The sequence below is a fragment of the Colossoma macropomum genome, unplaced genomic scaffold (assembly GCF_904425465.1).
Source record: "Colossoma macropomum unplaced genomic scaffold, Colossoma_macropomum, whole genome shotgun sequence".
In the NCBI taxonomy this organism is placed as follows: Eukaryota; Metazoa; Chordata; class Actinopteri; order Characiformes; family Serrasalmidae; genus Colossoma; species Colossoma macropomum.
Genome location: NW_023494791.1, coordinates 30,849,795 through 30,871,881, shown reverse-complemented (window position 1 = coordinate 30,871,881; position 22,087 = coordinate 30,849,795). Strand labels below are relative to the sequence as shown.

The following is a 22,087-nucleotide window of genomic DNA, read 5'->3' as shown; positions in this document are numbered from 1 at the left end:
GGAAAAAACATCACCTCACTGACCTAATATGAGCAGCTGACTATTCAGTGAGTTGTTAGAAATGGAAAACAGCGGCAGCAGCTCTAAATCAGGCCTCAAGGTAAATTATAGGCTAATGTGCTGTTACAAGCTTGAAGTAAACATAGAATGTCTGAATAGATATATTCAAATGTTTAATCTAGGAGAGCCTAAAAATTTGTTCATGTGAATCGCTGTTGGCCTAACGCTAACAAACTACTAGAGTTCCACTGGGCTGTTAGCAGAAATGAGCGTTATCTTGGGGTTGGATTTTTCTCATGTTTTGACCTTGACCTTGAATGTATGTCCTGAATTGCGGGCCCAGCTCCAACAGTCATGTTTCAGCACTGTTGTAGAAGGACATGCAACTTACGTTTTTAATTTTAACATCCAAATCGAAAATCTTCTCAAACCTGAACATGTGCATCGTTACACTCCCAATACTGTGCATTATGTGAATAAAAAGAGTGGATAAGCAAATAAGTGCCACATTTAGTGCTTGTTCTCTTTCTCTCTGCAGTGTGTGCTTGCGTGCAGGTGTCAGTAGCAGTGCCACTGCTCTCTCTCTCTCTTTCTCTCTCTCTGTGCTGTGGATCAGGTAGCAGGGTTGCTTGGATTATGCTCTTTTAAGAAGGGATTAACCATGTTTCAGCGTTCAAGGCAAATTGCCCCAAGAAGACGTCTCTGGCTACAAAAAAGTTAAATTCTGCACCTAATCCTCCTCAAAGCTTCTTAACTCATCTCTCTCCCTCTCTCTGTCTACTCTCTCTCTTTCCTTCCCTCTCGCTCGCTCTCTCACTCTCCTCTCCGCTTGTCAGTGAGTGTTTCGAGTGCTAGCATCTCTTTAAGACAATTCATCCGCCTCTTTTGCGTTCTCTCTCTCTCTCTCTCTCTCTCTCTCCAACTTCGACAGTTCTGAGTCTCTCTCTCCCAGACGTGTGTGCAGGAGAATTTCCCTGTATTACACCGATGGCGTCCTAATGCTTGACAGTCAGACGTATAATGCCACAATACATATTCCTACATGCAGAGAGAGAGAGAGCCGTGACACCCCAGTCTGACAACACAGCTCTCTTAAATCACCATGAAGATGAAGTGAATGTGACACCACACTCAACACACTGACAAGACTATGAGAGAGAGAGAAAGAAAGAGAGAGAGAGTGTCTGCATATGTGGTATAGAGTGCTATAAAATGCATCAGTGCACTGTGATACATCAGTCTGAAGGTGCGGATTCAACTGCATTGGTTCTGAAATGACAGAGGTTTATAATCAGTAAGAAGATTATACTTGATAACTGATCTATGCATTGGGGTATTTTCACTAAAAAAGAAACCATTTTATTGCCTGCACTGCAAAAGAGATCTCTAAGCAAGTGAAATCATCTTTAATCTTGTGAATCAGTGCCATCTCTACATTAGGTGCCTGGCCCCACCAGATGTCGCTGTGGAGCATCACTGATCAATAATTCAGAATAACAACTAATATACTTTTTTTTTCTTCGTAACTAACATTGTTGCGCATCTATTACATGTGACAATGGTAGCGCTGTCCGATACATTCCAAATATCTTCCTGTACCTGTTGTGTAAATGCCAGTAGGCTACCTACTTCTCCCAGCAGCCTTCCTTTGGTGAGCGCGGGGCTGGCCCATTAGTGTTCATCTAACCAAGTGAGCAGTTAAAAAACACGCTGCGCATGTTCAACGCGCTTTCAATAACCAGCTGTGGGGCCCTTTTATGCACTTGCTATGCTGTCTCTTGAATTCAATCATGGATTGGTGGACTTTGGGAGAAAAGTTCTGACAAGTTTGCCCAGATGAAAAATCGTCGTTCATCTATTCTTTTCAAGCAGTGAACGTCACTGGTGTGTCATTCTGCATTATTACAAGGCGTGTTATTCCTAATGCCCGAAAAGCGTGTTTCCCTGCATTGGATTTGTAATAAGATGCTGTATAACAAGGTTTGGTGATCTAATGTCGTCATCATATATTCCTGTCTTCATTTCCACTACCTCCTGCACCACGTTACGTTAATTTGTGAATTGTGATTTCACTGATGGAGTGTGTTTGTGTTTAGATCATGTTTGTGCGTAGTTTCAATGACGCGTCGGCTGCTGCCCCTACAGTTTACTTTGCCTCACCAGGCTTTCTGTGGCAGAGATGCCACTGTTGTGAATACAGTCAAAAAGAAGAGTTTAATTATGTTTTGTAGATTTTCTAAGTGAAAATAAGTTAACACAAGGAACACACTTAAATATGGCATTTTATATAGAGAATTATAAAAATTATTTATTTATTTATGTATTTGTTCTCTATCTATCTATCTATCTATCTATCTATCTGTCTGTCTGTCTGTCTATTATCATTATACAAAAATGCTGTCCCATTTTTTTTCATGTCATTACAGAAACAGGGTTTTAGTCTTATTTTAGCCACAGGCATGCATTTTAGAGCAGGAAGTGAGACTGGATCCCTGTCCCTCATGGCCACATGGTGAGCAGTTAGATCCCACTGTTTTGAAGTAAATTTGTCCCAAAGTCTGAACATCAGTGTGAATTCTTGAGAATTATCACTACTGAAACACGTTTTCAGCAATTAAGTGAAAACTTTTTGTTTTAATGAAAAATATAATGATTTTATTCAGCTTCACTCAAACCTCACCTGCATGAACTGACCCTACTGTCATAGTATTTGTCTGTATAACATTTGTGAGGGGTTTTATGGCCACAAAGTCTCGGCTAACTTGGTCTGACTTGAATAATTTAAGTATTTGATAAAAACTGTTGAGTTGCGCAGTACAACGTATCAGTGGGTTGAATGAGATTTTTGTCAGTGTTCTGTCTTCAGAGAATCTTCCAGTATAGTCCTGGCCAACTGAAATTCAACCAAGAAAACACCAAGAGGAAAAATCTGAATAAACAATATTGTTTTTTTATTTGGCAGTCAGTCCTACGTTCATGAAGGAGCTTATTGTTAAAAGCATAAACAGATTAACAAGATAAATTGGCAGATTAACAAAATAAGTTGACAGCCCCTACCAGCAGACTCAAATGTAGGTGGAGCACAGATAGATCAATGGTGGTGAAATTTTAATAACACAGTAAATCATTTCATAAATAATCATAACTGAATTGAATTATTATGAGAGATTTACTCCCCTGGTGTAGTGTAGATCTTTATTTTCACAAGACACAAAATGCATCAGGGTATTTTGACACATAGAAAAAATGCAGCAGTAGTGCCATATTTAAAAACTGTCATTAAAAACCTCTGAACAGAATTATGTTCTCTTTTAAATGAAACATGAACAGTGTTCTTTAAACACTGACATGCTCAGAGAAGCATACGGCTAAAGCAAAAAAGTTATCACAATAAAACACTGTCATATTGCCCACCTCTAATGTAGACTACAGTCACTTGAGTATCAGGCTTCTAAAGGTAGAAGGAGCAAGGAGCAGCTTACACTGAAACTGGGTGTATAAAGGATTGTGTGTGTGTGTGTGTGTGTGTGTGTGTGTGTGAGAGAGAGAGAGAGAGAGAGAGAGAGAATGAGGTGGTATGACGCTGCCATATGGAGAAGGGCAGCTGTCTTTTGTCTTTTTTGTTGGGCTAGTGAAGACACAGGTGTTGAGGCAGAATGTGGAAAAGAAGAAGAGCTTCAACATTGTGAGTGGGGGGAAGGAGGTGGAGCTTCAACATTGTGAGTGGGGGGAAGGAGGTGGAGCTTCAACATTGTGAGTGGGGGAAGGAGGTGGAGCTTCAACATTGTGAGTGGGGGAAGGAGGTGGAGCTTCAACATTGTGAGTGGGGGAAGGAGGTGGAGCTTTAACATTGTGAGTGGGGGAAGGAGGTGGAGCTTCAACATTGTGAGTGGGGGAAGGAGGTGGAGCTTCAACATTGTGAGTGGGGGAAGGAGGTGGAGCTTTAACATTGTGAGTGGGGGAAGGAGGTGGAGCTTCAACATTGTGAGTTGGGGAAGGAGGTGGAGCTTCAACATTGTGAGTGGGGGAAGGAGGTGGAGCTTTAACATTGTGAGTGGGGAAGGGGGCGGAGCTTCAACATTGTGAGTTGGGGATGGAGGTGGAGCTTCAGCAGTGTGAGTGAGGATAGGAGGCAGAACTTCAGCAGTGTGAATGGGGTGGAGGCAGATCTTCGGCTGTGTGAGTAGGGGAAGGAGATGGTGCTTTAGCAGTGTGAGTTGGCGATGGAGGCAGAGCTTCAGTAGTGTGAGTGGGAAATAGAAGCAAAGTTTCAGTAGTACGAGTGGGTGATGGAAGCGGAGCTTCAGTAGTGTGAGTGGGCAATGGAGGCAGAGCTTCAGTAGTGTGAGTGGGGCAACAGAGGCAGAACTTCAGTAGGTAAGTGGCCAATGGAGACAGAGCTTCAGTAGTGTGAGTAGGGCGATGGAGGCAGAGCTTCAGTAGTGTGAGTGGGGCGACAGAGGCAGAGCTTCAGTAGGTGAGTGGTCAATGGAGACAGAGCTTCAGTAGTGTGAGTGGGCATTGGAGGCAGAGCTTCAGTAGTGTGAGAGGGGCAATGGAGGCAGAGCTTCAGTAGTGTGAGTGGGGTGATGGAGGCAGAGCTTGAGTGAGGGAAGGAAGTGGAGCTTCAACATTGTGAGTGGGTGAAGGAGGCGGCTTCAGCAGTGTAAGTTGGACGAGGAGGCAGAGCTTCAGCAGTGTGAGTGGGTGGATGGAGGCAGAGCTTCAGCAGTGTGAGTGGGTGGATCGAGGCAGAGCTTCAGCAGTGTGAGTGGGGGGAAGGAGGCGGAGTTTCAGCAGTGTGAGTGGGGGGAAGGAGGCGGAGTTTCAGCAGTGTGAGTGGGGGAGAGGAGGCAGAATTTCAGCAGTGTGAGTGGGAATGGAGTGGTGTTTTAGCCTCTCTCTCCCTCTGTACAGAGGAAGAGGTAGGAGGACAGAGGGAGAGAGAAACTGAAAAGAAGAGGGCAAGAGCTCTCTGACACAACCACGCAGAAGGAGGATGTGTAGCAGCCACTTATCTAACCAAATCCCCTTCACGCCCTGAGAACACGTCCTGCACACACAGGCACAACTCTGGTGGCAACAGAAAGCATATTATAATTCATTTTTAAACAATGAACATCTCAACACAGTAAACACTGCATCATTAAAGGGCCAATAGGATAAAAAAGTGATTACTGTAATTATAAAATGTAATTGCGTTAAAGTACGTTAAAGTTAAGAACGTCTTCTTTCTCCTATAATGTTACTGTTTTAAAAATACAAGACTTTTGTTACAACAGCCATATATTTCACCACCATCATCAGAAAACTTTGAATGATGGACAAACCAATAGGAATTTTGATGTTGACAGATGCTCAACTCTGAATGTTTTTTGAAGTTTTACACAAATTACCTTTTCTTAGTGAGGATGTGATTTCTCAGTTTCATAAGCTTCTGTACTAAAATGCAAATATTAAAACAGAAATTAGAAAAAAAAAAACAGATATTTAGTTTCTTCCTCTGCCCATCACTCCCTGCAGCTCCAGACACATCAAAACAAAGACTGAAGCTCATCTCCAACATCTTCTCTACCAGCTCTCCAACTCACACACATACATACACACACACTTCCCTGTCTTGTGGCTGCCATTTATTTAGGCAGCAAGGTGCTGTGGGCCACGGTATCTATGGCAACACAGAGTGGCTGAGACGGCCAAAGTTTCTCTCTCTCCTATCCTCACTAGAGGTGCAGAGAGAGAGGGAGGGAGAAAAAAAGAGAGCGAGAGAAAGAGAGAGACGAAAGGAGAGAGAGAGAAAACACAGAGAAAGAGATAAAAAAGAAAGGCAGAAAGAGAGACAAAGAGGAAAGAAAAAGAGAAAGAGAGAGGGGGAGAGAAAAAGAGAGCGAGAGGAGGAAACATAAAGAAAGTGAGAGCAGAGAAAGAAATACATTAGAGAGTGAAGCAAGAGAGAGAGAGACACAAGTAAAAGAGAAAGAGAGAGAGGGAAGACAGAGACAGAGGAAGAGCGAGCACAAGAGAGGCAGAGAGAGAAAGAGAGAGAGAGAGAGATATCATTCTTATTCTGTAGCGTGGTCGGCGTTGGTTTCATAGCAGTCTGCCAGTAACAGCAACATTGTCCCTGCATACTAAACACACCACTGTCATCCAGGCCTGACTGAACACACACACACACACACGCACACACTTCAAACCGGAGCGCCAGTTTTACAGCCGCACTACGACCACAAGCACACACAGAAACACACATATTGAGCGTGATCCAGTCTGACAGACCAGCATATACACACACACACACACACACACACACCCACACACGCCAAGCAGACACCCTCTGAAACCCTCGCTCTCCTCACTACCATATGCCTCTGTGTACGCACTAAACACACACACACACGCTTCCCTCTCCTCTTTTTCCTTCCTCGGTCCCTGTGCTGCCATGATCCACGTGGTCTCTCCATCTGTCAGTGTTAGAGTGTGGACAAAGAGGAGTGTGTGCAGCACAAGCTCAATACACACACACACCGAGCACAGCCTGGCCATCAGACCACATGAGCACTAGAGCTGCTCCACACAGCCACTTCATCAATGTGTTTATAACGTCCAAATCCAACACGGCCTCTCTAATCTTTCATCTGTAGCCATATTCTTAAGATGCTTCTTAACTGCAAGGATATACCTTTTGCACATGATTCTGAAGCTGATTCCACAGAGCACCTTCATCTTAACCCTTTATATGCTCATTAGCAGCTCTCTCCACTTTCAGAATTTCTATAATCCAACAAGGCTCTGCTGACGATTGTCTCTGTACGACAGGGATGTGCATTCTGACTAATTTGGTGATATATTACACTATCAAGTGATATAAGTTTAGTGTTTGATTCAACACAAACTCAGCTTTTCAGTAATGCCAGTCATTAACTCAAGCAGTCAATGTGTAAGACAGAACAACATGCAAACACAGAAAAACTCAAAACTGGAAATTCTCTTTGACAATTTCAAAAAAATATCTATCTACCTATCTGTCTATCTATCTATCTATCTATCTATCTGTCTGTCTGTCTGTCTGTCTGTCTGCCTGTCTGTCTGTCTATCTATCTATCTATGTTTATCTATCTATCTATCTATCTATCTATCTATCTATCTATCGATCTATCTACCTACCTAACTATCTATCTACCTATCTATCTATCTATCTATCTACAAACATACAGAACACATTTGAATGAATAACCCAAACAACCACTTCGGCAACTTATAAAAGTCACTGGAAACTGGATCCACATGTACAGGTGTGTGACCATTTCTCTCAGCACTGTCAGTAGGTGGTTTTGTCTGTGCTCTTACTGCTGGTATGCACTGCTGCTCTATAGAGCCACATCACACGCCTGACATTTCTCAGGTGTCTCCAGCTTTGTCACTGCTGCCCTCAGAAAGCATTTATTATGTACTTCAGCACACATCTTGAAAATCTAGTTTTTAAAGTGTGGTGTCAAATTTCTCTAAATTTAAAATTCACTAGTTCTGTCTATTAATAATAATAATAATAATAAGAAGAAGAAGAAGAAGAAGAAGGAACGAAGAAGAAGAAGAAGAAGAAAAAGAAGAGGAAAAAACCTACATAGGCTGAAATTAACATAGGGCTGTAGGCTTACTTTTTAAGGCGATAGCACTGGTGTTGCAAAGCTCCAAAATTAGCTGTGGGATATCAGTAGGTTTTCGTGGCAAATGAGTACAGAAGTTACCTCTTCAGATTAGCTAATATGGTAACAGAGCTAACCAGAACAACCCTGGATGATGAAAATTTATTGTCTTCTACACAAGGTATTGTCTTCTACATGTACGTTTGTCAGAGAAATATCTTTTCATTGTTTCTAGAATTAGCTAAAATAAGCCAGAGCAGTTAGTAAAAAAATGCGGCGCCAAAGCTGTCCTTCTTGGTAACACATTCATATTGAGGTACTGATGCATATCATCGTAGCAAAACATAACATAATATACATACTTACTCACAAATACACATTTTACAGTCCTGTCAAAACTCTCACTGAATCGCTGGTCTGTATATTTTCTCAGTCTTCCTGTAAAGGAACATAATAAATATTCAAGTAGAAATTTCAGTATTAACTGTGTATCTCAGCACTTGGGCACATCGCTGGTACACAGCCTTTCTTATTATAATTTCCCTGTAATTTTCAATGTTCAAGGAAACACTGGATCCTTGAGTTTCTTTACAGGATACACACATACATGAGGTACAGGATTGATATTCTGGGAAGAAGCCTTATTTATTTATTTATTTCACAGACTCTGAATCTCCATCTGCCTTTCACTCCTGAAACTCCTCCCTTTCTACAAAGCATGAACTCTAGCTGGCATGAGGAATAAACTCTGCCTGGCAGCGTTCCCCCGAAGTTCCGCAGTGCGATAATCATTAAGCGGTTAACTGGTCAAATGGTTAAATGGTCATTAAATCATTAAATGGTGTTAAAAAATGATCTGCTCTACCAGATTACAATGATTGTTGGGCTTATGGGAAATAAGACCCTGTACTTATCAGCTTGTGTTGCTATCTGCCCCCTAAAGCACATTTGAAAGTAAGCATCTGCAATTTTTGAACATTTCAGAATGAATGCATGCGCTACATTCATGATCATTATACTGTTGTGATGATACTAAACTACAGTCCCAGCAACCCTTAGAGAGTCTAGAATTAGGACTGTAATTTTGTTATCAACCAAAATCTTTAGTTTAAAAGTTTGAAAACATTTGCCTCATTTACAATTTTAGTTATTTTATACACAATAATAACTTGTACAATGTAGATTTAAATATTACAAAATATTATGCAATATGTCAAAAATTAAGTGATAAATAATATACTGTAATTATTTATTTACCTATTTTTTTGTTCATGTCTGCCTTGAGACTGGATCTCAAATCTCTCCAAATATGACAAATTCTGCATACAAATTTTCTTTATACTCAATAGTTCACACCTTTCTTGGTCATTTTAGAATCATTTACAGCTTTGTTCCTCATTCAGGATGCATCTAGTGTTGTACTAATGACTTAAAATTTGCAAAGGACAAATAATTTAAAATAATATTATACACTTATTTGCAATCAAACTGGTTTCTATTATTGAAAACAAGCTTTTGAACAGCAGTACATTAAATGGTTTACACAACATAATCGTTTAAATGTAATGCAAGATTAAATTATTAATTTTATACAGATTTATGTAATTAATTACATTTTCTTTGAATTTACATTCTCTATTGAAAAATAACATTGGAAAACAGGGAAAAGGCTGATTTTTCTTTCTGCAAATCAAGACCGCACAAAACAATAACTTTTCTTAAAATTCGAATCATATTAAAATATCTCCTTTTTTTATTAATAAACACAAATGTGGTAATGGTCCGAAAGAGTACAGTCCGCACTTTCCACAGAAATTCCCCACTTGTGTCATTGTGCTACGAGGGTGAAATAATTAATATAAAGTTACAACATTATCTTTTAATCACTGGCTATAACTGTGATTTAGAGGGATTCAATTTCAGGCAAACACAACTAACAACTCAGATATCGATATTAGGCACACACCAGCACTGCTTATCCCTGAGAAGCTGCACTTCCTACTTTAGTAACCCATAAAAGAAATAAAACAGCAAAAGAAGATACTCAAAGTTGCCTACTGGATTATGGACACTTAAAACAAAGGCAAATAAGGGGGAAAACTGTCTCAGTTATTATGTATGGATATTGGCATGGCCCCAGAATTCTCACATCAGGGCATCCCTAATAATTATCTAAACACATTTCCTAATGCTCTGCTTTAAGTCTAAATAGTGTTTTGAACTCTGAGGACAACTAAAAGACTTAGTCCAGTTACTAAATTGCACTTAATTTAAGAAAACTGAACCAATTTCACACGGCAGATGACGTTTTTCAGCCACAGTTTCCATCTAGGCTAGACTTCTTCCTTCCAGTCTAACAAGGAAAATCCCAACCTCGCATACTGAAAAAGTAATTTGTTCAAGTTCAAGCATTTGCTACTAGTACCAGAATAGAACTGTACAACAGTTTCAGAGAAAATACCTCAGATGCGCAAAAAAAGATTATTATCACTGCCATTTTATTGCTGTGGTGATACAATTGATACAACATGATGATACAAGACAAGTTTGTTTTGTTGGCCATACTCCTTATATAATGAACTGTACTGGTTGAACTAGCTAATCAAGGGTCAATGGCTCAGCAGTAGTGGTGGATATTATGATACTATGATATCTGTAGAAAAGCATGTTAAAAATCTGATATAACCCAAAATACACACAACAATTCAGAGTGAATTCTCTCTCCTTAACAACACACATGCACAAACACACACCCTGACAGGCAGTGGGCTTTGTTTTGGTGGGCAGGGCGACAGTGGGTGGTGGTTTTGTCTGGTGTCAGTGTTGTGGAGAACGCAGCAAAAATGTGCAGCCCTCCGGCCCCTCCCTCCACAAAAGCCTCTCCAAAGGATCTAAGAGAAGCTCGACTCAAGCTCTAACACGTGTGCCTGTGTGTGTGTGTGTGTGTGTGTGTGTGAAGAGGGGGGTGGCGGACGGAGGACAGAAAGCAATATCTCTCCCTCCTGTGGATAAAGAGGCAGGGGGAGGGGAGAGCACTGGAGCGGCTGGGTGGTCTTTTTCTCTCTGTCTCTTTCTCAACACATCGCACTGCACTTAAGGTAGATTCCTCACCAGACACGCCGTCCAAGGATTAAACACGCACGATGTGAGAGAAAGAAACAAAGAGCCATTTAATAGCCAATTACATTTTCACATACAGTGGATGTGTTTTGGTGATTGAGCACAAAAAGACAGAAAATATACATCGAAATGAAATCAAAATATTTTAAATAATACATACACGACATAAATATGTGCAATACTGTACAATACAAAAGGATATATAATATCAGGAGATTTAAACAGCATGAGTGCACAGAAAGAAAGAAAGAAAGAAAGAAAGAAAGAAGGAAAAATGAAGGACAAAAAGGAAAGCAGAAAAAGAAAGAAAGGGAAAAATAAACGAAGAAATAAAAAAGAAAGAAAAACTAAGAAAGGGAAAAGAAAGAAACAAAGAAAGAAAAAATAAAGAATGCATACAGAAATACAGAAAGTAGTACATAGAAAGAAATAGAGAAAGAAACCAAGAAAGAAAGAAAAAGGAAAGAATACATAAAGAAATAGAGAAAAGAGAAAGCAGAAAGAAAGAAATAAAGAAAGAAAGAAAGAAAGGGAAAAGAAAGAAACAAATAAAGAAAAAAGAAAACATAAAATAGGGAAAAAAGAAAGAATACATAAAAATAGAGAAAAAAGGAAATAAAGAAACAAAAAGAAAGAAAAAGAGAGAACAAATACATACATAAAGAAAGAAAGAACTAGTCTCTCTGTGTGTCTCTCTACACAGTAGCTGTCTAAGAGGCTGATTTAACTGCTCATCTCCCAACCAATCACATCCTGAACCCGCCCCCGCTATGCCTCTTTAGCTCAAACCCCACCACCTCACTGACTTTAAACACACACACACACACGCACACAGAGACCATCAACACACTGCGTGTCTCCCCCCTCCCGCCTTTGATCACTAGTGAATAAATCACAGTCACCAAGGCGATATGCAAAACGGCGAGGAGTGACAATTAAAGCCTGACTAACGAGCTTTTAAGGAGCGGGCTGAAGTTTCATAATCACACGCTAATAAGATTATGCAAACTCTGCCATTCTGCCACCTGTATAAAACACAGCACACATTCTGTGATCTCTCTGTGTGTGTGTGTGTGTGTGTGTGTGTGTGTGTGTGTGTGACGCTATCAAACTGTCTGAGGAAAAGTGTGTGGGTGGGATGGTGTTTGCCATATGTTATTGTGTATCAGACTGCGTGTGTGTGTGTGTGTGTGTGTGTGTGTGTCTGTGTGCATATTTATTTTACATGATTCTTCAAGTGAGTATGTTTGTGTGAATGCGTGTGCATATAGAGTTTAAAAAGCCTTGTTATAATGCATAATTAACTCTGATCGCCCGCACCCTTACCCTCGCTCTCTCTCTTAAAGCATCAGCTGCCGGGGAGCAATGAGGCACACAAGCTGGTCCTTCTGCTCCGCCTCATTGAAACAGCCTATCAGAAGCTTCACAGCTTCAGAACCAAAATCCAAACACAGTTCAACTGCCCATGAAGTCTATAAACCACAACGTGGCATTTAAGATGCAAATGAAATGAAATAATTCCAAAGTCCTTATAGGAAAGTCTGTCCTCTTGGCAGAAATTTTAGCAGCACCCTCAGGCAGTTATATCCAGCCTCACAAGACCAGGCTCCTATCTCTGTGACCATGGAAAGACCTATAAATCCAAAACTGATAGCCAGGCTAACGTTTCAAAAGACTTGAAATCTTTTGAAGTCCTAACAAAAATGACATAAATGGTTTGTAGCGTTTGGCCCACACAGACTGTTCTGGCTAGAGCTGGGTATCGCAAAAAAAATGCTGAAACCAAGGTAAAGTAATCTGATGACATCATGCAACTGCACTACCACCATTTTGGTAGACAACTTCAAGTTCATTCAGCAGTTTGTTATAAAATAAACAAAGCCATGACCAATCCAGTAAAGGCAGTAAAACATTTCTTTGTTGGAATATTCAGTTTAAATCTCACTTTAAACTGAATATTCCAGATGTTTGCTTCTTAGGGTGTACTCACACTATGCAGTTGCCTTGTACCATGCACAAGCATGACTGTCCCCTGTCTCCACTTCCCCACTGGCCTGTGCTCACGTTGCGCTTAATGTCCCTGGCCCGAGTATGCTTACATCATCACAATGCAACTTTTTGTGTTGAAGAAAAGCGCTCTCACACAGCACAAAGTAGTTCATGATTGTATATACTTTGTGACTTATTTGGAGTTGTTTTGAGTGCGCTGATACACAGCCCCCTCACATGCAGACTTACCGATGATGCAATGCAGCGATTTTCTGTTCAACGCACCGCACGTAAAATAAGATTTTTACAGAGGCAGCTGACATGGAGAGAGGAATCTGCAGCTTTCTCACCAACTACAATTCACGTTCTTCAATAATGTGAGAATCAGAGCTGTTATTAACCCAAATAGTATCAAATGAATCGAAAAGTTGGACAATTGCGTCACTGACGTCATGTTTCAGTTCCATGGGCCTTGATAGTGATCACACTAAATGCGTACTGTGCCTGGATCCAACTTCTTCAAGTGGGCCCTGACACAGTGCGGAGCGTTCACACTAGTTAAACTGGATTTTGGGATTTTTCAAACCTGCTTGGGCACGGTGCAGACTGCCTAGTGTGAGTACACACTTATTCTCCACCTTCTTTTCAAAATTAATTCATATGAGACGCCTAAATTTAACCACCATTTAAGGTAAAGCGGAAAATTTGTGTGGTTGGTAAAGTGTAGTGTGTAACATCTCTGCCTTCTACGTTGTAGACTGGGGTTCAATCTCTGTCTGGGTAAGCACCCTACACTATACCAATAAGAGTCCTTGGGCAAGACTCCTAACACTGCCTTCGCCTACCTGTGTAAACTGATCAAGTTGTAGGTTGCTCTGCATAAAAGCATCTGTCACATGACATAAATTTAATTTGAATGAGCAGCTGGCGAATAAGAAGGTAACTCCAGCCTAAGTGTGTTTATAATTTAAGAATATTGTCAGTTGTGGCAGCTATTTCTATTAGTTATTTAAAATCTCATGCACTGGAATTCAGTGCAGGTTTTTACGGATTCAGTCCACCAATCAAGCTAATCTTCTCCTTGTAGCGTTTTCTGGAGACAGGATTCACCTGCCCACAAGTCTATAATAATTTAGGGCTCCAGACCAACTTTTTTTTAGAAACCATCCCGAAAAACACCGTCAGCAGTCATAAAGTGAAAACTGACCGCCCAAAATACTAAACTGCTCTGTTTAATTTTTTTTGTAAAATTGCTGATTGTTGAAAAGCATGAATTTTCATTCTATCACCCTGCTCTGTAGCTTCTTAAAACTGTGTAAATTATGCTTAAAATGGTTTAATCTCTGCTATATCTCTTTATCTATGGCTCTGGTGCTATGGCGTTAAAATTGAGTGGAGGAGTCGACTCCATCCACTCCAGCGGCAGGACCCGAGAATTAGAGTCAACTCCAGAAAACCCAGTGTCGTGCATCACTAAGGGAGGGTGTACACTACACAACTTTCAAAATCCTAAGAGATTTCCAAAATGCAAAGCATCACAAACTTAATGTTGATTTTTCTGTAGTGGAAACGCAACATGAAGATGAATCCGCAGTTGAGAAATGCAGACCACAGAAAGAGCCAGAGAATATTTCACTACGAATGGACACCTGAGTTGAGACTGTAAAGAGAGCGACGTGACGTCCGAATCCATACATTATAAACACGAAGGCTTTTATATGCTTGTGTTCAACAAGCAGCCCCGGGTCTCCACGGCCCGCCGCTCATGTGGCGCGCGTACACATCTCTTCGGCTTTTTTCTCCACTCTTCTAGCTCTCTCTTTGTCTGTTAGCTGAATCACTCGTTCTGTTACATCACTGTCCATCTCATTCCGCATGACTCGTGAACGTCATAACATCTATGTTAACATTTTTGGCTAGTTTCTGGCTAGGCATACAAACTGTGTACTACATCCTGTACTACTGTAAAGTACTGCTGCTGGATTGCTTTAACATAGTAAAACATAGTAAACATAGTAAAACGCTAACAGCGTGATATACACTTGTAATGTTTATATGTTAGGCCACAAGCTGTTAGCATGATAGGTACAGACATAAGCTAACACTAGAAACCACTCATGATTGGAAATGCAGTTGCTACTGTTGCTAGTGTTACTCTACCGTCTTCACATGGAAAAGAGAAGCACAAGTCTTCATTTTTCAGGGTATCGAACAGATACCATAGGGTATAACTGCACGGTCAAAATAGTCACTGTACGTTTATCAGATAGAGATTATACAGAAGAACAATGAAAGAGTGGGATGTTCACTCCAGTAAAGAACAACAACAACAACAAGAAAGGCCAAAGGAAAGCAGAAATCATTTTCTTTTGTCGTCTCTCATTCCAATTTCCGTCCTTTCCTTTCTCCTTGTGGATCTTTTACCTCCTTCCACACTTTTCTTACAATCCATTTATCTCTCTCATTTACAATCTGCCTTCATTCCCCCATTGTCCTGCTCTTCTTTCTTTATTTCTTCTTTCCATTTCTCGCTCTCTCTTTTTCTCGCTCTATCTTTCTTTCCCTCCTCTGCTGCATTTTCCTCACGACTGCCGCAAAGGACCAGCCGTCATAAATCTGCCCCTTTATTGCAGCTGAGGAGAGAGGGAAAGAGAGAGAGTGGGGGGGCGGGGGGAGAAAAGGAGAAATGAGATATGGAAGAGAGAGAGAAAGGGGGAGGAGGAATATCTAATCACTGAGCATGAGACACGGACCCTGATGAACAGATGAAGAGGGGAGGCGAAGGTAGCAGAGGAGGAAAAGTGGAGAGAGAAAGACACACAAAGAGGGGGGGAGGAGGACTGGAGAGACCAGGGACATCATTAACGAGCATAATTTACAGGTCAGGCACTAGAGAACTCTCCTAGAGATAAAGACAAAAAAGCACATACACACCATTCCTTTGCACAATCAGGCAAGCTCATCTAGCCCGTCCATGTCTGACAAAGAGAAACCTTAAAGGAGACTTGTTAGACTGAGTGATCGCCTCTACTAAATTTCAAACCCCTCGTTAGCTTTAGATCACTCGAGCCACGCGCTTAAAATCATTAAGCCTGTAGACGTGACATTCGAACGATTAGTAATGGAGACTCGAAAATCCTCTCATCCCTCTGACAGATGAGGTGGAGAGGTATCCTTTCTTCTCCGAGATAGATTGAGGAAGGGAGAGGAGGATTTTGGCAGCCACAGGGACACCGGGGGCTGCCGCATAGACATTAATATATTAGAGAGTGTCGATTTCCTATTCCGAGAGCTAGCTGTTGCTGGGGCAACGGCCACCATTACTGGCCCACTGCACAACACAGACATAAAATATAGAATTATGGGTGAGCGGGGTTTTAGAATGGAATTATGGGCAAGCTGGACTCCACTATGTCTCTGGGCGAACAGTCAAAAGCGGAGGTGCCATCTTGCCTTGATCTTTTTCAGCCTGCTTTAGTGGAAACAGCAAAAAACAAAATGGAGGGCAAGATCTGACAATTTCAGCTCCCCATAACAAACAAGATCTCATACAACACCGAGCAGCCATAGAGAACATGAATGACTGACGGAGTGCTTAGCGATACTTCGGCAGACCTTTTCAGGTATGTCACCTACGGTCATAAACCAGAGCTTCACAGTGCTATTTCAAGAGCACCCGTCCTACAGTTTTGATGTTTTTTTCTTCTCTAACACACCTCATACCTCACATCAGCTTTTTAACAAGCGATTCCTGAGTTGATGTGGGTGTAATTAGAATAAGGAGAAGGCTTAAATTTGTAGATCAGGGTTCGTAGCCACTACAACACAAGACTGGAACAACTGTATGACTTTTATGAGCAACACCATCCCTCAACTTTCAAACCTGACATGTCCCAAGTTCCAACAAAACTCCACCGTTTAGCTTTAGCTAGTCCCAAAAAAGCCTTGACAGAAACCAATCTAGCATCTTACCTGCGCATGTTGCTGTATCGCACTGTATGGCAAACCCTGACCAAGCACCTTCTGCTTCATCATCATCATTCTCTTCTGCTCTTCAGTCAGATGTGCTGTCTGGCCAGGTATGGGACCTTGAGCTGGTGGTGGCCCTCCACCCTGTCCCCCCTGCTCCTTGCATGTAGGGCATTATGGGGTTTTTGGCCTGGTTGGCCATGGGTGGGGTCATCCGCTGACTCATGTGGTCCACGCCGCTGAAATGACTCAATGGTTTGGTGTTGCTGTAAGAGAGCTGTTTGTTCAGGGCGTTCTGGGCAGCCATGTTGGCAGATTGCTGCTGCTGCTGCTGTTGCTGCTGTTGCTGGTTCAACATGTTCATGTGGTTCTGAGGGAGGTAGTTGTTCATGCCAGCTTTGGGCATCATAGAGTTAGGGGCATTGAAGGCTTGTGGGTACATCATGGGACTATTTGGCTTGTCAGGATTGAAAGGTCCACCATACGGGCTTGTTGGCGCTCCTGCAGGGGACCAGCTCGCAGCCTGTGACTGCTGTTGATGTTTTTGTTGGATGAGCTTGGCGCGTTGCTGTTGTTGCGCTGCCATTTGCTTTAGCTGTTCAGCAGGCGAAAGTTCGGTGGTTGGTGGAACAGGAACAGGGACTGGTCCACTTCCTCCTCCTGGTCCAGGACCACCTGGCGCTATCGGAGTTGACCCTCCGTGAGCTACACCTGGCCCTGGATTCATCATAAATCCATTCCCAGGCCTGGCGGTCTGCGTCTGAGCCTGCGTGGGAGTTTGTGGTGACCGGGCAATGCAGTTGGCAGGCGACCCTGATGCCATTGCAACTGCTGGCGACTGCTGCAAGGGTTGCTGGGGCGGTGTGCCATTGGCAGCAGTGGCGAATGGTGGGCCAGAAGACGCTGGCCGCACCTGTGGTGAGCCTATAGACATCTGCCCACTCTGTGTTTGTGGTGGGTTATTGGGCGCTGCGGCAACTGGAGGAGGTGCAGGCTCCTGTGGTTGCTGTGTTTGCTCTGATGCGGGACGTGCAAAGTCACTAACCTCCTTCTTCTCCTCAAAGTCCTCATTAAAGAGGTCGTGCATGTCATCTTCTGGAACCGTGTTTGCCAGCTCATCAATCAGCTCCTGCCACTCCTGATCATTCAGGTTAATGTCAGAGAACAGCTTGTTCTGATTGGACAACGACGTGTCAGATGATTCTATCCCACTTGGGTCATCCAAAGGCTCAGGTTTTATGTCTTTCAGAAGGCTGAAGCCATCATCTAGATCTAACGATCCATTCAATTTAATGTCCGGCATGCCGCCATTCTTGCCCAAATCCTCCGTTCGCCCTGTAATGTGGTTGGTCCCAGCATTGCCGTTACCCATTGCATTGTTATTAGATGTTGCGTTGTTACTTGTAGGTAATGTGGGTTTGATGTCTATTTGGTGAAGTGGAGAGATAGGGGGTACACTGCTGGACAAAGTGCCCAGAGAGTCCAGCCCACCATTACCCTCTTTACGGAGTCTCTTTGTTGTGGGAGAGTAGCTTCCATCACAGATCCCATTCTGGTCACCATTTAGTGGAGATCGAGCACTGTCCAACTTTCTCTTCACTGTCTCTTGGAGCTGAGAAAGAAAGAGAGAGAAAGAGAGTGTTACTAAGTTTATAGAAATTTCAAGGCTAACTTGGGTAGCGTTACTTTCAAAAACAATGGCCTTGGTCAAGGTGTACATTGATTAATTATGCTCTCAGAAAGTTTGTGTCATTCTCCTCAAAAAGGCAAATTCAAAAGACGTTCTTAAATTAAGCAGGGGGTTTCTGCTAATTTCTAATTGATTTTGACATTTGTCAAATGAGAGCATACTCTCTGCCTTCCATAAACGGCCTACAATTCCCATAATTCCATTGGCTGAGAGTTCTATAATCGGTGCAGATGCTTGGGCTTAAAGAAAGGCCTCTTGAGAGGTAATTACACTCTCATTCAAAGCAGTTAACTGCTCTAAGCTTTATGGGGAGGTCTTTCTAAATGGAACTGCTCTTTTAGCAGCACACAATCCTCTGTCACTAAACTAACTACATATCTCACACACACACACACACACACTACATCTGCCTCTTCTTACACTAGTCAGAAGGAGGATCACTCAAAGAGAACAACAAGGTGATAACAAACCCCAGTTAGCACTTAATCATTATCATGAGAGCCAGAGTGAGCGAGTGAGAGAGCAAGTGAGGCACAGAGAGAGACAGAGAGAGGAACAGAAAAAGAAAGAGAGAGAGTGAGTCAGGTGCAAAATGAAATGGCATTTGAAAAAGCTTCATTGTTCACACATGGGCAAGCCCCTATCACACTCGCGTTCCCCTGCTTAATTTGTCTCAGCCATTAAGTTCTGTCTAAGCCACCCTTCACAAGCATGTCAGACAGACACACAAATGCAGAAACACACTCACACAGACAAACAAGCTTTGAACCAGTTCTTAAAGTGAAGACTTGTATTGTTTAAATGGAGTTATACAACAACTGAAGTTTAGATGGAAGACCATGACTGCAAATCCTCTGTTCTAGCTGGTATATCCCTAGTTTTGAAGACATCATTCTGGCTATCATCAAGAGGGTCTGCAGGACTTAGTCACTCTAACCAGAAAACCAAAGACCTTTGTTTTTACATGATGTGTAGGTGGCCAGTGGGGGGGTTAGGGGTGTCTATTCTGCCATTCGCAGATTCTACTTGCTAAAAGAAAGTCCAAGCAGAGGGGGCAGAGAGATGGAGAGTTGTTTCACTGATCACCAATAGATTTGTGCCCAAACTGAGACAAGTGCAACCGAGGGAACGCGGGGTGGCAGGGGTGAACGCGCAATCGCAGGGGTGGAGAGTTATTCTGTTGACAGCGAAACAACTCTTCACAGCAAGGTGGAAGCCCATGACATGCCAGAAACTTTCGAGTGGCATCTGGAGTGGCAAATTAGATTTCAGGGAAGGCCCTGTCCACCCTGGCCACCCCTTTAGAACCACGAATGGTTATAGCCTTCTTAGCAAATGATATACACCAGATGGATGTAAAGGCCACTGCACACCAGCGTAGCGTCATGTAGCAGAATGCTGCTAAAGAATGCCAGCAGGGAGAGACAATAAAAGTTAAGGTTCATTTTTACACTCTACTCATATTCACAAACTGGCTGTTTTCGAGCTGAAGGACACAAACTGAAAAAGGCTCAGACAGTAATATTAGTTGAGATAACTCACCATTAGCATGTGTCTCTTCACCTAAAAGACTGGCTGCCTTCCTCTGTGTAAATTTCAAGTCACATGTGATCTACTGTGGCTTTCTGTGGTCTCAATATGGCATTAGTTTAATGTAGTAATGACAAAATGCTGTGTGGCATGCTGTGATGCACTGAGACTTTTATTATTTTTCAGAGAGTAACTAAAAAGAAATCTAGTAAATCATCATTCAGAATGAGCATCTCAGCAGCTATGCCCTGAAGCAGTATTCTAGACAAATTCTACATTATACATTCTACATCCTTACTAGTCGCACAACAGGGAAAATTCACCTCTGCATTTTAACCCATCTGTGCAGTGAAACACCCACATACACACTAGTGAATGCACACACACTAGGAGGCAGCGAGCACACTTGCCCAGAGCGGTAGGCAACCCTATCCATGGCGCCCAGGGAGCAGTTGGGGGTTAGGTGCCTTGCTCAAGGGCACTTCAGTCACGTACTGTTGGCTCAGGGGATTGAGCGGGCGACCTTCCAGTCACAAGGTTCCCTAACCTCCAGCCCACGACTGCTCTAAAATGCCCCGTTACTGCTGGCTGTATCGCTCCTATCAATTGCAGTTCCCGTTGTACACTACATTGCCAAAAGTTTTCACTCACCCATCCAAATCATTGAATTCAGGTGTTCCAATCACTTCCATGGCCACAGGTGTATAAAACCAAGCACCTAGGTATGCAGACTGATTCTACAAACATTTGTGAAAGAATGGGTCGCTCTTAGGAGCTCAGTGAATTCCAGCATGGTGCCGTGATGGGATGCTACCTGTGCAACAATTCCAGTTAGTGAAATTTCCTCACTACTAAATATTCCACAGTCAACTGTCAGTGGTATTATAATAAAGTGGAAGTGATTGGGAACGACGTAGTAGGCCACGTAAAATGACAGAGCAGGGTCAGCGGATGCTGAGGTGCATAGTGTGCAGAGGTCGCCAACTTTCTGCGGTTAATCGCTACAGGTCCCCAAACTTCATGTGGCCTTCAGATTAGCTCAAGAACAGTGCGTAGAGAGCTTCATGGAATGAGTTTCCATGGCCGAGCAGCTGCATCCGAGCCTTATATCACCAAGCGCAATGCAAAGCATCAAATGCAGTGGTGTAAAGCGCCGCCACTGGACTCTAGAGCAGTGGAGATGTGTTCTCTGGAGTGACGAATCATGCTTCTCCATCTGGGTTTGGCAGTTGCCAGGAGACGGTACTTGTCTGACTGCATTGTGCCAAGTGTAAAGTTTGGTGGAGGGGGGTTATGGTGTGGGGTTGTTTTTCAGGAGTTGGATTCGGCCTCTTAGTTCCAGTGAAAGGAACACTTAATGCTTCAGCAGACCAAGAAATTTTGGACAATTTCATGCTCCCAACTTTGTAGGAACAGTTTGGGGATGGCCCCTTCCTGTTCCAACATGACTGCGCACCAGTGCACAAAGCAAGGTCCATAAAGACATGGATGACCGAGTTTGGTGTGGAAGAACTTGACTGGCCTGCACAGAGTCCTGACCTCAACCCGACAGAACACCTTTGGGATGAATTAGAGCGGAGACTATGGGCCAGGCCTTCTCGTCCAACATCAGTGTCTCACAAATGCGCTTCTGGAAGAACGGTCAAAAATTGCCATAAACACACTCCTAAATCTTGTGGAAAGCTTCCCCAGAAGAGTTGAAGCTGTTATAGCTGCAAAGGGTGGGCCGACATCATATTAAACCCTATGGATTAAGAATGGGATATCACTCAAGTTCATATGCGTGTGAAGGCAGACGAGCGAATACTTTTGGCAATATAGTGTATTTTAAATACAATCTGAAGAATTCCTGCAAGTGCTCCAGGCATTTAAATGCAGAGGTCGGTTGTAAGTAGTTCCTGAATGTTTTCATATTGTAGCTTCCCACTTGACCATGGACAAGTGGGAGCCGTGGCCATGCAGAGCAAATCTTGTAAAATAAGCTGTTGCTGATCAGTTTAAGAGGTTTACAGGTGTTGCTTGTGCTGTTCTGTGCTGGGCTGTGGGGTAGGGGGATGACTGTGTATCCTCAAGAAAGAGCATTCGCAATGTTTCCCGTGTCTCCTTTCACTGATATTTTAATACATTTACTTCTAGTTATTTA

The 22,087-nt window shown here is 42.5% G+C and overlaps 1 protein-coding gene across 1 annotated transcript in view; it reads right to left on the bottom strand.

Moving 5' to 3' along the window:
* maml3 (mastermind-like transcriptional coactivator 3) overlaps nt 1–22,087 on the bottom strand; it is a 163,471-nt gene that overhangs the window by 54,249 nt on the left and 87,135 nt on the right. Inside the window, 2 exon segments of the mRNA XM_036574839.1 lie at nt 16,728–16,877; nt 16,879–18,336. Of these exon segments, the coding sequence (XP_036430732.1) occupies nt 16,728–16,877; nt 16,879–18,336 (1,608 nt within the window).